This window comes from Durio zibethinus, chromosome 3 (genome assembly GCF_047325235.1).
Source record: "Durio zibethinus cultivar Kanyao isolate XHJ-2024 chromosome 3, ASM4732523v1, whole genome shotgun sequence".
Lineage (NCBI taxonomy): Eukaryota > Viridiplantae > Streptophyta > Magnoliopsida > Malvales > Malvaceae > Durio > Durio zibethinus.
The window spans coordinates 10,468,810-10,484,250 of record NC_143164.1 but is presented as its reverse complement, the minus strand read 5'-3'; the positions used below and the strand labels follow the sequence as shown (position 1 = coordinate 10,484,250).

General features: G+C 34.3%; 3 protein-coding genes across 4 annotated transcripts; 1 reads left to right on the top strand and 2 right to left on the bottom strand.

Moving 5' to 3' along the window:
• The first annotated feature begins 1,280 nt into the window (after window positions 1–1,280).
• On the top strand, window positions 1,281–1,694 carry LOC149519609 (uncharacterized). Its single transcript, XM_089757810.1, has one exon. The coding sequence runs from the start codon at window positions 1,281–1,283 to the stop codon at window positions 1,692–1,694; it is 414 nt and encodes a 137-aa protein (XP_089613936.1).
• Window positions 1,695–2,860: 1,166 nt separating this feature from the next.
• LOC111299221 (large ribosomal subunit protein uL3-like) lies at window positions 2,861–5,260 on the bottom strand. Its single transcript, XM_022894296.2, has 6 exons — window positions 5,204–5,260; window positions 4,821–4,915; window positions 4,594–4,704; window positions 4,088–4,392; window positions 3,504–3,913; window positions 2,861–3,347 (listed from the first exon to the last, which is right to left on the bottom strand). Exons 2-6 carry the CDS (start codon window positions 4,903–4,905, stop codon window positions 3,089–3,091), a joined length of 1,170 nt encoding a protein of 389 aa, XP_022750031.2. The 5' UTR covers window positions 4,906–4,915; window positions 5,204–5,260; the 3' UTR covers window positions 2,861–3,088.
• A 1,945-nt stretch (window positions 5,261–7,205) lies between these two features.
• On the bottom strand, window positions 7,206–15,132 carry LOC111299213 (cellulose synthase A catalytic subunit 2 [UDP-forming]-like). 2 transcript variants are annotated; one of them, XM_089758428.1, is made up of 14 exons: window positions 14,137–15,132; window positions 13,344–13,539; window positions 13,032–13,267; window positions 12,840–12,942; window positions 12,474–12,646; window positions 11,652–11,918; window positions 11,139–11,484; window positions 10,705–10,842; window positions 10,469–10,594; window positions 10,128–10,340; window positions 9,773–10,037; window positions 9,283–9,479; window positions 8,821–9,171; window positions 7,206–8,196 (listed from the first exon to the last, which is right to left on the bottom strand). In XM_089758428.1, exons 5-14 carry the CDS (start codon window positions 12,602–12,604, stop codon window positions 7,615–7,617), a joined length of 2,616 nt encoding a protein of 871 aa, XP_089614554.1. In that variant the 5' UTR covers window positions 12,605–12,646; window positions 12,840–12,942; window positions 13,032–13,267; window positions 13,344–13,539; window positions 14,137–15,132; the 3' UTR covers window positions 7,206–7,614. The 2 variants fall into 2 exon arrangements, with proteins under 2 accessions (XP_089614554.1, XP_022750018.2); XM_022894283.2 differs by having other exon boundaries at window positions 12,478–12,646.
• Window positions 15,133–15,441: the final 309 nt, after the last annotated feature.

Here is a 15,441-nt window from a genome sequence, read left to right as displayed (position 1 = left end):
AATACACCCAACAAGCAAAATACAAGTCACACTGCCTATGGTTCTATCTTAATAATAATTAATCATATACATCAATTTAATTTTAATTGGTTTTCATGAAACTTGAACACTGGTCAAATTTTAAACCAATAATAAATTTAAAAATATATATATATAAACCTTTGATTTATAAATAACCAACAAAGATAGAACCATATAACTAGCTTGACTCAACTTATTATCTCAATTTTTGTGCCATGATTTAAAAATAAAAATAATCTTGCAACCAAATTTTATTTGTTGCATATATTCTCTACTTACATATAATTTTTCATGGTAAATTCCTTTACCCATTTTTTACTATTTTCATAGAAATCATGGGACAATTTGCCTATTCTATATATAATCAAAACATGATAATTAAACAATCGGCCATTCCATTAGAATCTTATTTAATTCGTTACTTGATAACAAGTGATAATTCTTTTTATTATAGATCAATTCATGTCTTTCTTTTTTTTTTTATGTTTTCAGGCTATTTTCATCCCAGTTTTTATAAGCATTGATTTTTCAAATAGATATAATATAATTTATTAAACCCAATTGTGGAATCAATTTCAATATATACATAAACTTATGCAATGTAATTAATATTTTGCATATTGTGTTTTGACTTTACACACTAATGAAATTAATTGTTAACGTGTTTATCTCATTTAGTCAATTTTTTTACCAGTAATTATGCAAAAAATAAAATGCATACCTCTAATGAAAATCTTTATGAAAATTAATATTTTAATCCATAGAAACATTAATCCTTTGACACCTTGAGCCTCCTCTAATATTAATCTCCAAATCATGTAAATTCATTTCTTTGTATCTTTCTCATGTAAAATATAAATTTCTCATAATTACCTTTAAATTGTTAGAAAAAATTAATAAGAGGAGAGAAATAATAGAAAAAAAACTTGGTTTTGAGGGGTAAAAAACACTTTTTTAAATGCAATTATGCTTTTAGGATACAATAAATATTAAACTCTCCAAACAAAAATAGTGAAAAAAGTTATATTGAAAGATTTATTTATAATAAATGAATAGACATAAACTTCTATTCAAATAGTTATGATCTTTTATATAATTATGATATTTATAAATAATAATCTATTTATATGCAAATAATTGTGACCATTTGTTTTATGATAATTGTTTCTGTTTAAATATAATTATTTAAAATATAAATAAAATTAATACAAAAATTAACTTTAAGTAATCAATAATTTACTGTTTCTATCCAATGTGAGATGCACTACATTTTAAGCTATCAACAAAATGTACCAAACAAGGTCAAGGTATTTGATCGGCGGGCATGTCAGAATATATTACCAGTATATGCTAATCTGAAACACAGGAAGATCATAGATGTAGGAACGTGCCCGAGATGTGGCCAAGAAGACGAAACTGTGTTACACGCCCTTGATACATGCATGCATGCAATTGAAGCATGGAGGGAAGCCCAACTTTCTAATTTTGTGGCGGGACATGATTGGCAAGGCATGAAAGAATGGATAACCAAAATAACATCACAAGCAAGCATAGAAGAGAAGGACAGACTAATAGCAGTTACGTGGGCAATCTGGTATAGCAGGAATGAATCAGTGATCAACACTACACTGAGGAGTTATCAACACACGGCCTTTCGCTCTCAGCTACGTTGAGGAATACCAGCAAGCACAGGATAGCCAGCTGATAAGGGTACAAAGATAAACAGGTGAACCGGAAGGCACCATGTGAAAGCGACATAAAAATTAATTTTGACGGGGCCTTAGATACATGGAGAGTAGAAGGAATGGGGTGGTGGCACGCAATTGGTTGGGAGGGATCATGGGGGCTGCTTGTAGACAAGTCAAGAGATGCAGTGATGCGAATATGATTAAAGCATTTGCAGCGGTAGCGGCCGTGCAGTTAGCGGTGGAACTCGGTTTCCAAACCATTGAGTTGGAAGGTAACGCCCTTCTTGTGATAAACCAGATTTTGCAGAAGGAAAAGAAATTGGCTCCTACATGGACTATTTCAGATGAAATTAAAAGTGATGCTGAATACACTCAATAGGTGGAACTGTCAACAAATCAGCAGGGAGGCAAACAAGGTCGCTCACGAGCTAGCAAAGATGGCTTTAGTTCAAGATAGGGATGGTACTGGTGGAGGAAGTACCACCGGAAATTATTACAGTAGTTGAAACTGACAAAAGTTATACCGTTTAATGAAATTTCTATATTAAGAAAATAAAAGTCCAAATACAGAGAATGAGAAACTGAGGCTCAAGCAACCATCAATCTAACAATGTACCCCACGTGACATAGACATGGTTCCTTAATCATGAAAGAAATGAACCAATAATCTCACAACAAAATCTATTATTTGTACCACACTTGGCAAAATTCCCTATTTCACACCTCTCCACAAGCCACAAGCATATTTTTTCTTAATCAATCAAATAACTAATTGAATAATCAAATTACAACTAATAATCAATAACATAATTAAACAATTAAAAAAAACTTGAATTAAGACCTCAAATTTTAAAATATCTCTAACCAAGGTCTCATTGGCTGCGTCGTTTTCAAACACAGCTATTTAAAGGAAAATCCACATGGGTATGTTGTGCTTTTGCAACACGTTTGAATTGTGAAATAAAAAAACAGATTCTTATTGATACATCTAATAGAAGACAAAAGCAAGATTCAAGATCAAAGAATCCACTCGGTCAGATGACTGAATTAATTTGGCAGGACTCGAGTGACGAATCATGATGCTGCTTAAGCTTAAGCGGCAATAACAAATCAAATACGACAAGATCATATACAATTCAAACTCCATCAAGTAGGAAAATTTGTGAGGAAAACTACAATTTCAAACAGACGTCATCTATTGTTACATAGATTACGCAAATACAGTTCCAAATCCTCAGCAGTTTAAACATTCAACACAAATTGATAAAGCAAAATAAATCCAACTGCTACATTTCAAAAAAGGAATAGAGAATAAAATAAACTAAGCTTAGGGAATAACAAAACCTAACCATATGATAGCCCAAAAATTCCTGACAAAATTATGCCTTGAGCCGACCATAGAATTTCTGTTTTTCCTGTGTTGTCTGGAAACGTCCGTGCCCAAACTTTGAGGAGGTGTCTATGAACTTGAGTTTGATTTCCTCCAAAGCCACACGAGATGTCTGGTTAATCAGAGACTGGCGAAGTGTAACCACCCTCTTCTTAGGTCCAACACAGCATCCTTTTATCATCACATAATCACTCTTCACAATACCATAGTGAGGGAAGCCACCCATAGGGGTGATATCTTTCTCAGTCCTGACGTCAGAACACATGCAACAATGATATCAATCAAAATAAACAGAAACCATTGAAAGTCTTCATACAAGACCTTCAGAACAGCTCTCAATTTTATGGAGGTAAAGATTTAGGTATATTCTGGGGAGTTAAACTTAATTAGACAAATGCACTAACCTGTCATAGTCGGTTATGGCAGAGTGAGTCTCATCACCAACCTTCCCAATCCTGTAAACCTTCTTGTTCATCTCAGTACGGTGGTGGTATCCATTCTGACCTGCCCTGGCAACTGTAAAGGAGACTCTAGCAGGATGCCAGGCACCAATACAAGCAACCTTACGCAGACCTCTGTGGGTCTTACGGGGAAGACGTGTGACACCCCAACGGGTGACAACACCTTCATAGCCTTTACCCTTTGTGACACCAATGATATCAATCATTTCATCCTTCTGGAAAACAGCATCAATAGGGACTTGCTTCTCAAAGAACTTGTAAGCAAAATCAACCTTGTCAGCAATAGTTCCACCATTGACTTGGATCTCCATTAGGTGTGCCTTCTTCTGCTTCAATCCCTTCATTTTCCTAATCTGTAATGATGCACTTAGTGAGAAAATTGTGTCCAGCTTGAAACAAGTTTGATAAAGAATTTCCAATTAACCTGCTAAAACTCTAATCTTAAAAATAAGCATTTGAAATGAACACTTATGAACAGGGCAAAAATAAGAAAACAAGACACTGATTAAATCAAATATTGTTATAACCTGGGTATGGGCCAAGACCCTAATAACAGTGGCATATCTCTTCATCTTTTCCAGCTGAGCCTCAATATTCTTCTTCCCTTCTTCACTCTCGTACTGCTTTGAGTACTTGGTGAAAGCCTTCTTCTTTGACTTGCACCAGTGCTTGTAGAACCTACGTTTGACCTCCTCACTCAGATGCTGAGCCCAGATGGTGTTCAAGGTGCGGAGGCCACGTGGTGTCTTGACGTATCCAACAACCCCAACAATCACCATAGGAGGGGTTTCAATGATTGTAACAGCTTCACAAGTCTCCTTCTTGTGAAGCTCTATACAGAAACAAAGAATACAAATTAGCCCAAAATTCCAGTAAAATTTTGAGAACTAAAGCATAATAAATTTAAAAGTACAATAATAAAAAAAGCTCAACACATCTTCAGGCAAGAGTTTATACAGCCCAAAAAAATATATATATCTACACCTCAAACAATTAAAATAATTTGGGAGCTACTAGATCAAATTCAACTTACTAGATCCGGGTTTTTCGACCTCTCTGACAATGTGTGTCATGCCTGCCTTGTACCCCAAAAAGGCAGTGAGCTTGCAAGGTTTGCTTGGGTCATCCTTTGGGAATGCCTTCACTGCACCAACACAAAATAACATCATTTACACATCAGATATATTACTGTATTTTCAGTTGGAATTTCTACAGCTCTGTTTTTATTATAAAATTAAAAAAAAAAATGAAAGAGAATACCTTTTCCTCTGTGACGGGAAGCTCGCTTCCTTGGAAGAAATCCAAGGGAGCCATGCCTTGGGTGCTCAAACTTCCTGTGAGACATTCTTCCCCTCCTTCACCACCCAAAGAAACACAAATAACAAATAAAAAATCTATAACCAAACAAGTGTTTTCCTTTCTATCTATAAAAATAACAATGAATTAAAGAGATAAAACAAAAGGAGTTCATTCTTTAAAACTAAAGAAAATAAAATGAAAAGGATTTCCAGGGCGACACCAATTCATTTTCTTACAAGAAAGCTACGAAAACAGTTTATTTTTTCTTTACTTTCCTCCATTTTCTAACTAAAAGTAGCTAAAAGAGAGGAATATGGAGATACTAGATAGAAGAGAGAGGCGACCTTAGCTGGAAGACTGCTGCGGCTCCTGCTGTGCCTACCTGCTAACACTCGCTAATCAGAGAAGGGCCAAAACCCTAGCTGCTGTTTTTAAAACATGTTTAAATAAATGAATTTACATAAAACCCACTTTTCTTCCTTAAATTTAATTTTGTTCCCCATCTTTTTGTTTTATTACAAAATGGGGGCTCTCATCGTTGATTGGGCTTGGATCTTAGAGCCCAAGTCATGGGTTAGGGTGGGGCTTATCCCTCCTTTAATTTTTATTATGATTTTTCTTTTTGGTTCTTAAGTTCTTCTTTTGAATCTGGTTGTTCCACGTAAAATTTTTATAAGTGTTATCGGAATAAAAGTGTTTTAATAGTGTTCTAAGCAGAAATTAAAATAGCTTTTGATAAATTTAATATGTAAGCGTTATAAAATGTTAAAAAAAAAAACTATTGGATAGTATTTTTATATATTTTTTATAAATAAAAAATAACATAATCAATTTTATTAAATTACATCACAAGTTTTTAGGTAAAAATACATAAATAAAGAGATGTTTTTATTAATTATAATAAACAAATAAACAAATTCATTAGAAAAATTGGTAAAATAAAAAAAAAGTATAAAATAATATAATTTTCCTTATAATTTTATAAATTATTAAAGATTAAAGTAAGAATATAAATTTTTCATTAAATATTTATTATTCAAATTAACACTTCTTAAAAAATTTTAATTTATAACTTCGCCCAAAAATTTAAATTTACTTTCGCATAAGTTATAACTTTTAAAATTTTGTGAGCATTTCTGCTTTTACAATGGATAACTCTTCTATAAGCTAGGTCAAACACAAATTTGAAGAATGGAGATTCAGATTTTTTTTTTTTTTCCAAACGGTTAGGCAGTTTGCTTTTAAAATATTGAATTTTTAATTTCAATTATTTAATTTTGAAAATTTTTAAAAGGAAATTTTGTTTTCGTTCTTTTTTAAAGGGTTTTTTTAATAAAAAAAATCTAATCAATTAATTAAACTAAATGTTTTATTCAATGAAAAAGAACTTCAGTCTTTTTAATTTTGAGATTCAAGTCTAAAACTTTTAAGATGGAATCTGTTTTAACTAAATCCAAATCAATCTAATCTTCAATTGCTTAAAAAAAAAAAAAGCTTTTTTCTCCAAACTAAGTGGTTTGAAATTTTTTTTCTTATAATATTTTATTTTTAAGGTCACACTTCATTAATGAGTAAAATTAAAAGTAATTATGTCCTTAAAAAAAGTTATTTTAATAATTTATTAAACTTAAATAAATTTATTAATTATTACTTTTAAAGACCTAATTATTTTTAGTTTTACTTATTAAATATTATCATATTGTTGATTGATAATATATAACACTTACACACTAACATTACATTAAATATTAACTTTTTTACTCTATGTGAATGTAATATTTTTCAAATGACATAAGTTATTCTTATTTCATCGTGAATGTAACTTTTTTGGGTTAATATAATGAATTGCCTTTGAACTATAATAAAATATTCAAGAAATCTAAATTTTAAAACTTTCTAATATAATTTTTAAGTTATAAATATATTAATTAATATGATACTTACATTTAACATGATTAGTTATAAATAATGACACATGAGGAATAAATAACTCTTTAAGTATCATATTAATTAATAAATTTATAACTCAAGAATTATATTAAAAATTTTTGAAATTCAAATACCATATTAATAACTCAATATAATTTAAAAACCATTTGCAATATTATTCCAATTTTTTCTCAATAATGTGTATTCAAGATTTTACTCGTTAAGTATGTACATTTGGCTTTACTTTATAACAAATAAAAATTTGAAAAAAAAAAAAAAATCACCAAATGCCAAATGCCGTTTGAGGAAAACCATAATGTATGTACAAAAGCCTTGATTTTTCATGGTGGTATTGTGAATATGCGGGTGATGTTTGCTACTAATATTGCATCTGTATCTTACTAGCAAGACAATGGAGAACCTTAAAAGCACTATAAATTCCAATCCAAAGTTTACAGAAAACAATTCAAAGGCATTTATCTTAAGTCCCTTATTGAAGGAAATATACATTATGGATAAAACAAACTTTTCTCTTCTCTAGAGATTACAAAGGACTTTATGAATTCAATCCCTTCCAACCCACAAAAATCCACTTGTATGGAAAGAATCAAAGGGAACTCAACAGAACAAATACTGGATCCCAGTTCTACGTATCTACAAACACCATGCAACATATATGTTTTCCCTTTTGCTCACCTTTTACATGATGGTAAGTGAGGACAACCATGTCGCAGGGAGGGATGTCTTCGTCTTCGACCAAAAACACAGCCGATTTATGCAATTTTCAGACAGCCTTTCTTCACCCCCTTCCTTTTTATTCTGTATTTTATTCACAGTTCAACCCGCACACTTCTAAAACAATACCTCCTTTTGATATAAATGGGTTGACTCGAGCCCACAAAAGAGAGAAAATTGAAGCTAAAAGTATTGACCAAACCACAGTGATGGTAGGAAGCCTGTCTTGTTTCCCCATCAACCCCTTGAGGAACGGGTAAAGATGAACGATAACCCAGAAGGCAAAGAACAATCTACCAAATAGAGGCCCCCATGAGTCATATCCATTGGAGATGGCATCAGAAATCCCAACCATGACTCCAATCATGTTGATGATCAACAATGTCATGGGAGGAATCAATAGAGATGTCCATTTGAATATGTATAGCTCAGAAAACTCTCCATTGTCGCCTCCTTTTGAGGTAACGGTGAAGTTCGTGTTAACACCTGCTAAAACCTTAAGCAGACCCTGGAAGAGGGCAAATAGGTGTGATGAGACACCACCAATCACCCAGAACTGCTCATTTCTCCACCAGTCATGTATCCCAACACCTCCCCACTGCATTTCGAGGATACTAGTCACAGCTATGACTATGAAGAGAGACATGAAAAGGATACTGGCATAATTGCTAATCTGCACAAGGAAAAATCAGTTTTAGCTCAAATTTAGATGAAGCCTGATTAATTACAGCATCCAGATTTTAAAATTCCCATATCTAGCAATAATTTAATAATATTAAAGCTACAGCCCAAAGAGGGGCATTGTTAGTATAGACTGCACAAGACAAGATTCACAAATATGGTTCCAAACTAAATGAAATGCATCACTTGGAGGATTTTAGTACACTGCAAAGTCTCTAGCTGGAGAAGATTCATGACTATAATTACAGCATCTGAATCATGTACTATTGATGCTCAGTCCAATTCTCCGTAATTTTTTAAGATGAATTTCAGCTCCAAAACCTGTTCTTGGAATTAAAACGAGAAAACAAATCCCCGTAATAATAACTACAAAATTTATTGCTTGCAATTTAAACACGCACACCCCAAAAAAGAAAAATGAAAGGAAGAAATCAAAAAGAGAATAAAATCCACTTCAAATGAGCTTTTATTTCATGTAGTTAATGAGCAGTGATACTATCTATCACTTACAAACAGTTCTAAAATTACTAATCCTAGCTGATTGGTTTTTCTATGCTAATTGATCCCAAAATAATTGAGAAGTATGCATGTTAGAAAGTATGCCACTCAGAATTACCTCAGGGACAATAAACTTTCCAGTAAGGAGACAGACAGCCGGCAGTGTACAATAAATAAGAAGTGGAATTGATGTCAAAGGGTACACAACTGAGGCTATGTAAGAAAAGCGCTCCAAGGATTTTAATCCACAGCCATACCCATACCATAATGGGCAATGCCTGCTCAAGAAAATTTCAACAGATCCCAGAGCCCAACGTAGAACCTGGTGCAAACGATCTGAGAGGTTAATAGGAGCTGAACCCTTAAATGCAGGCCTTTTTGGAATGCAATACACTGATCGCCAGCCATGGCAATGCATCTTGAAGCCTGTTAATATATCTTCTGTAACAGAGCCATATATCCACCCAACCTGAAGTTCGTAATTGATGAACATCACTATAGAAATGCAATAATTCAAAAAAAAAAAAAAACCTTCAAGACACAAAATAATTTATTAAGTTCTGAAGCAGTTTCTACATACTTCTTTCCCCCAATCTGTTTTATCTTCATAACCACAGCTGATGACATGGATGGCTTCTTTTAAGAGTGATGCAGTGCTTGCCCCCTTTGGAATTCCTCCATTCTCCATAAGTGTCGAAGCAATGAAAACTGGTGATTCGCCAAATTTCTTCTCAAATTTGATTTGTGGCATAAGGGATGACTTTTCATGGTCTATACCTGCAGTATGAAATTATGGCTCTATAAGTGACATGGCCATACAGGTCTAACATAATCTACTTTAACCAAAAGAGCACGTGTCAGAAACTGTAAAATAAGGGACCAATTCTAGGTCAATGACAATATATCTGGAAATATCAAGACTAAACTTAGATGTGACAAAATGTCTGCAAAGGAGACTATTCCGAGATAATTTATAGTTACAACCTAAGAAAGGGATTACATGCTACTAGGAAAATTCTGTAAGACATTTTCCAGATGCATAATGGAAGCCAATTTGAAAAACATCTTACCTTCAATTCCCTCAATATTCTCTAGAGCATGTATCTGCTTTGAAACCTCCTTGTTGTTTTTCTTAACATTGGACTTTGCTTTCCTATTCTTCTTTTTAGATCGGTAACAACAACAGCAGCACCATTTTGGCAAACAATTGCATGTCCTTCTTGGAAGCTTTTTCTTGACAGGGGCATCATACCCATAGAGTGCCTGCCTCCTGAAGACGCATCCAGTTCCAACATAAATAGGTCCTTCAATCCCATCCAGTCCTTTCATGTTGATCTGTTTTTAGAAAAATAAAAAGACACATCTTTTCCTTTTAGGAAGAAACATGTGTCTGCAACATTAAAGTTAGCCAAAATCTATACTTACATCAAAAAATACAACATTGCGATTAGAGTATCTATCATGTCGATCAATGCCATCAAATCTTTGAGGAAATTGGACATAGCAGATTTTCTTTCCTGAAATAGGGTCCATCATGAAGCACATAGCTTCACGAAGAGCCTTGCTGTTGTTTATATAGTGATCACAATCAACATTCAGTAAGAAAGGAGCATTGGAGATGATAGCAGAAACGCGAACCTTCATTAGTCACCAAAAAATTATAAACAATTAGATAAATCAGACAACAGACTGATCAGAGAACATGCCAAGCTGGGACTGGGTGTTGTGTGTGTGTATGAATGAGATAGAGAGAAAGAAAGCTATACCAAAGCATTCATGGCCCCAGCTTTTTTGTGGTGATCAAATCCTGGTCTCTTTTCACGAGAAACATAAATTAGACGAGGTAATTCATTCCCTTCAATATCACGAACACCATCATGACCAAGGAAAACCTATAGCAAATAATACCCAATTTTTACTATGTTACTGCATACTGGAAATACTTGGGCGATGGATAGCATCTGAACCAAATCTCAAACAGCATGCAAAGAAAACACTTCACCTGGATCATTCCAGGATGATCCCTGACATTGTTTCCTGGCCATGGAGTCCCATCCTGCATTGTCCAACCCTCCTCTGGAAATTTTTGTGCCGTGGCAACCAAGCAGTTTATTCGAACTTTGAACTCTTCATATTCCCTCTGTATCAAAAAATTAACAACCCAGGATATAAAACATCATTTCTTGAAACCAATTGAAAACATTTTTTGTGTAAAAAAAGGCATGCATAATAATAAAGAAATAGTAATTATATGAATGAATGTTTTATTTTTCCACATGCAAATAGACACCCTTTCTGCCTGCTAAATTTTATGCTTAAGCAATGCAATCTCTCGGTCTACAATTGATTCCTTCATATAGTATAAAGGGTAGGGTAGTCAAATGGCAGACAATTGCCAGCAGCAAACATATTAAAATTAGGAGAAAAGTTACAAACCTTCATGGCACGGCGTTCCTTAACAAATGTTGGATCTACTTTATCTCTCAAATAGTCAACTTTCTGACCAAAATACCATTCAGGAGCCCGGGGTTCAATGTTGAACTTCTTACAAAATGGTACCCATTTTCTTGCAAATTCAGACGTCTCAGACAGAGCCTCAAAAGTAAGCATGGCAGCACCATCATCAGAGACATAGCAGGCTACTTTATCAACTGGATAATCTACAGAAAGGATAGACAGAACTGTATTTGCAGTGATAAGTGGTGGCTCTTTCATGGGATCAACTGTACTCACAAATATGTCTACAGAAGCTAGTTCAGATGGCCTCCCTTCTTTCTCGTACCTTAAAAAAGGAAAGAGAAAAACAAATAATATAAAATAAAAATAATAACTAAAATTGAATTCTCTCTCTGATATACACACAAGTTTAATGTCAAAACAGAGAGAGAGGAATTGAGATGCATAGAGAGCAAGAGTGGGGAAGGAAAGGGAGAAAGAAGATGGAATCACCTCAATGACAACCGATCAAGGTATGTTTCCCGTTCAATTGGGTACCATTTCGGGAACTGATCCAATATCCATGATACAGCAAACCATATTTCACAAATGACTGAAATAAGCCACAGCACATAAGCATCATTCACAGGATGCAGAATTCTATAGTGAAAAAATAACCCCAGGATCACAAGCCGAAGTAGGATAATTAATCTATATGGATTTATCTTGCCAGAAGGGATTGGTAGTTTCCTTGAAAGTGGTTGCCTGCCTTCATCCATCCTATAATATCGCATAATTTTACTGTTAGTTGAAACTGTTGTGAATGCAAAAAAGCAGGTGTAAATGAATACAATTACTCTAAAATAGCCTATGGAGTGTCTGGCAATTGAAATTGATATTAGTTACAACCATGTTTGAAACAGAGATATGAGATACTGTTGAAATAACATTTTCAACACAGAAAAATGGTGCATTCATTTGCTCAAAACATGAAAATAACATATATGTAAAGAGGATACAAACTCTAGAGCTAAAAAAATTAGATAATGCAATCATATAAAACAATGACACTTCTCACGAAAAAAGAAATCAAGGTAAAAATGATTCACTATGGCAGAAGTGAAAAACAACAATTATGTGTATATAATTAACCATGAATACCCATAATGATTAGCAACTCAGGCCTTAGCTGAAGCAGCCAGGTCCTCTTCTGAATCAATTGACAATTTATATATTATTTTAATCCAAAAAAGGAAGAGGAATCTAGGAAACAAACAATTGCTGGAACTAGCTTCTATGACTTAAATGAGCTCAGGCCTAGCATAAAGAATTCACCAACATTGGCAAATCAGGATCCTCAAACTCATCTCCATTATTTCCTTCATGCTTAACCACCTGGAGTTTCTCATTCTGTTTTCTCTTCCAATCCTCCATTCTTTCCTTCCATGCAACAGTTCCATACCCATATACTGCCAAATCCTTCTTAAGATCCATTGGTCTGGATGGCACTGGGATATCAACAACAGAAACTATATTAAGTGCCATAAAATAGAATGAAAGGGCATGTAAACGAGAGCAGACTTCACAGAATTACAACAAATAATCGGAAATTAAAAACAGGTTCAAAATTATTTCATTTGAGCATTTGAAATTAAATTACAAGTTCTCATACATTTCTACCACTCATATGAAATAACTTACAGGTCATGGAAGGATCAGGAACTGGCATTGGATAGACACGTCTTCCATGACTCATAAAGGGAGGAATGATAAGAGCATGCTTATCGGAGGAAATCTCAACATCCTTCATTAGCAATAACCAATTAGATATGTCAGCCACCAATGCAATAACATATTTAAACAAAAAAAATTTTGACTGCAAAACGAATTCACCTCTTGGCCATATGTCAAGAGAGGGATCTCCGTAGCGACAGAAGCAGCATCAAACTCTGCTGGGGTGCTTATCCCTGAAACATGAGGTTGAAAACCACAATTGACATTGAGTCGAGCAGAGAGCATGGCTGCAGCAATATGGTGAGGATCTCTCCTATCATGGCTTGCAATATCAAACTCATTCTCTAAATCATCAGCACCATCCTCTTCCTCATCCCCTTCTACACGAGGGCAACCTGGAATAGGCCACATTGTTAGCTAAAACTATTATCAAGTTGCTCTTTACTAAAAGATCAACTTATCAATGCTCACCTTCAATGCGTTTGTATCTGGTTTTACATTGAGGGCATGCTTGATTGCCCTCTCTTCTTTCATATTCATAGCAAGGTCTGCATACCGGGAATGCACACTCATTGCAGGCAACAAATAGTTCCCCATCAACAGAAATCTCTATCTCATCTCCACAGATCTGGCAAATCTGCCCACTTAATTCTTTAACAGATGTCACCTGCATGTCATGGTTACACAACAAACAATGTCAACCGCAAACAGATAATGAAAATTGCTTTTCAAAATAGCAGATAAAGGACTTTAAGCTACCCAAAATCCCAACTAAAAAGCTTTTTTAATAGCTTAAATAACAAAATTTATGCAAAACCAGAGTTACTAATTTCCTGAATTGGATGCATCTACAGGCTCCGAGATCTAAAAACTAATAAATTACTAAATTGGGATAACAAGGAATGGATAATCAAAATTTGTTCAGTTGAGTCTAGGCTGTCTATAAACACTATGCCCAAAAAAAAAAAAAAAGAACCACAGGAGAGGAAATTTTCCAGGAATGTGATACTGAATCAAGCTGAAGAAAACAGCCCACAGAAGCATAGGTAGAAATTTTTGCTGCTCCACCAACCAGAACTAAAAAGATAAGCCTTGCCAAAATCCAAAAATGGGGTTCCAAAAAACAGTTTCAGACACTAAAAGAAACTCTTCAATCAAAACATTTACCAGCTCTCACTCCTCGAAATTTCTTCACTAACAATCGATGTAGCCCGTAGCCAATGACAAAAAGATAGAAGAAGCAACAAACATTGAAGGCACTTACTCTTGCAAACTCATCAGCATTGATGAGAACAAACTCATTCCTATTGTGGGAACCAGCAACGAGTCTTCCTTTGGTATCCATCTAGCTCCAACCCCAACAAAAACAAAGGTAAAAGCTTCAAAAGCAAGAGAAACCCACTTCAATATAGCTATCTCTCTTCCTCCTTATCACTCAAATCTCATAAAGATCCAAGCTTTACTTCCCACCTCTTTCTTTCTCTCTCAGGCACCCATTACAAGGAACAACAACCTCACATTATACAATGAACAAAAACACAGCTTCAGAGAGAGAGGTAGAGAACCAACTATAGAAATATAGCTACAACTAAAATATGATGTCAATTATTATAATAAAGAACAAAGAATATACGATACTATCAAAAGAAAAAAAGAAATAGTTTTTTGTTTGTGTGTTACTATGTCTGTTTATTGATTGATTCCTTATTTGAGAGAGAAAGAAAGACCCAATTTTGCCGACAACTGGGTCTCTCCGTTAAAAATAAAAATGAAAATTTTGGTTGGTGTTGATCATTGACAGGAGTCTGATCAAAAGCTTCCTATAAACAGAGAGAGAATATGACAGAAAAGAATCTTGACAAAAATTCAACGCTTAACACACTAGCAACGAGATATGGACACAGACACGAACAGATCAGCAAGAGAAAGGCGAAACCAAATCAATAAATCTACCACATTACAGTACATTTATGATTTCATTTCTTATTTTTACATGCATAGAGTATTGCTACTCCAAGCTATAAAGTTTGGAGTCAAAATGTCTCCAACATTGTCTACTTATAACTGTAAAAACTAGCTCTCGTCTACTGAGAAATTAAAATGGGGTATTCAGTGGAACCCAGATTTTTATAGTTTTTTATATTTTTGGGTGGTGGGGCTAAGTGGTTGCCCCACCGTGCCACGGCGCTCCTTGGCGGTGATGAAGGGTATTTTGCAATTTTGGTTTTTTTTTTCATTTTTGATGGAAAATTTTTGGATTGTCAAATGAAAGAATTTTCTTTTTCTTTTAGACAAAAAGTGAAGAGGATTAAGAGTACGGAAAAGAAAAGAGAGATAGTTAGCTAAGGGAGGGAAGTGTCAACCACTTTGAACAAGACAAACTTGACGCTAGTAATTGGGGGGTGAAATGCAAGAGTTGAGGGAGGAATCGACCAAAACGGGCTTAGGGTTAATAGAAGAACGTTTTGATCAAGGACAAAAGCATTTTTAGAAGGGACGGTTTTTTTTTTTTTGGTACCTTACTTGAAACGGAAAGCGACAGTCTTGAATGACCGGGAGAGTGTTAGAA

Excerpts from the sequence above, each read along its gene's own strand:
- LOC111299213 (XM_022894283.2), bottom strand. The coding sequence starts at position 14,217 with ATGGATACCAAAGGAAGACTCGTTGCTGGTTCCCACAATAGGAATGAG. Across the intron at positions 13,268-13,343 it reads CAGATACAAACGCATTGAAG|GTTGCCCTCGTGTAGAAGGG; the intron begins GTGAGCATTGAT and ends GGCCTATTCCAG. Across the intron at positions 12,943-13,031 it reads TCTTGACATATGGCCAAGAG|GATGTTGAGATTTCCTCCGA; the intron begins GTGAATTCGTTT and ends TTGCTAATGAAG.
- LOC111299221 (XM_022894296.2), bottom strand. The coding sequence starts at position 4,905 with ATGTCTCACAGGAAGTTTGAGCACCCAAGGCATGGCTCCCTTGGATTT. Across the intron at positions 4,705-4,820 it reads TTCCCGTCACAGAGGAAAAG|TGAAGGCATTCCCAAAGGAT; the intron begins GTATTCTCTTTC and ends GTGTTGGTGCAG. Across the intron at positions 3,348-3,503 it reads GCCATAACCGACTATGACAG|GACTGAGAAAGATATCACCC; the intron begins GTTAGTGCATTT and ends TTCTGACGTCAG.
- LOC149519609 (XM_089757810.1), top strand. The coding sequence starts at position 1,281 with ATGCACTACATTTTAAGCTATCAACAAAATGTACCAAACAAGGTCAAG.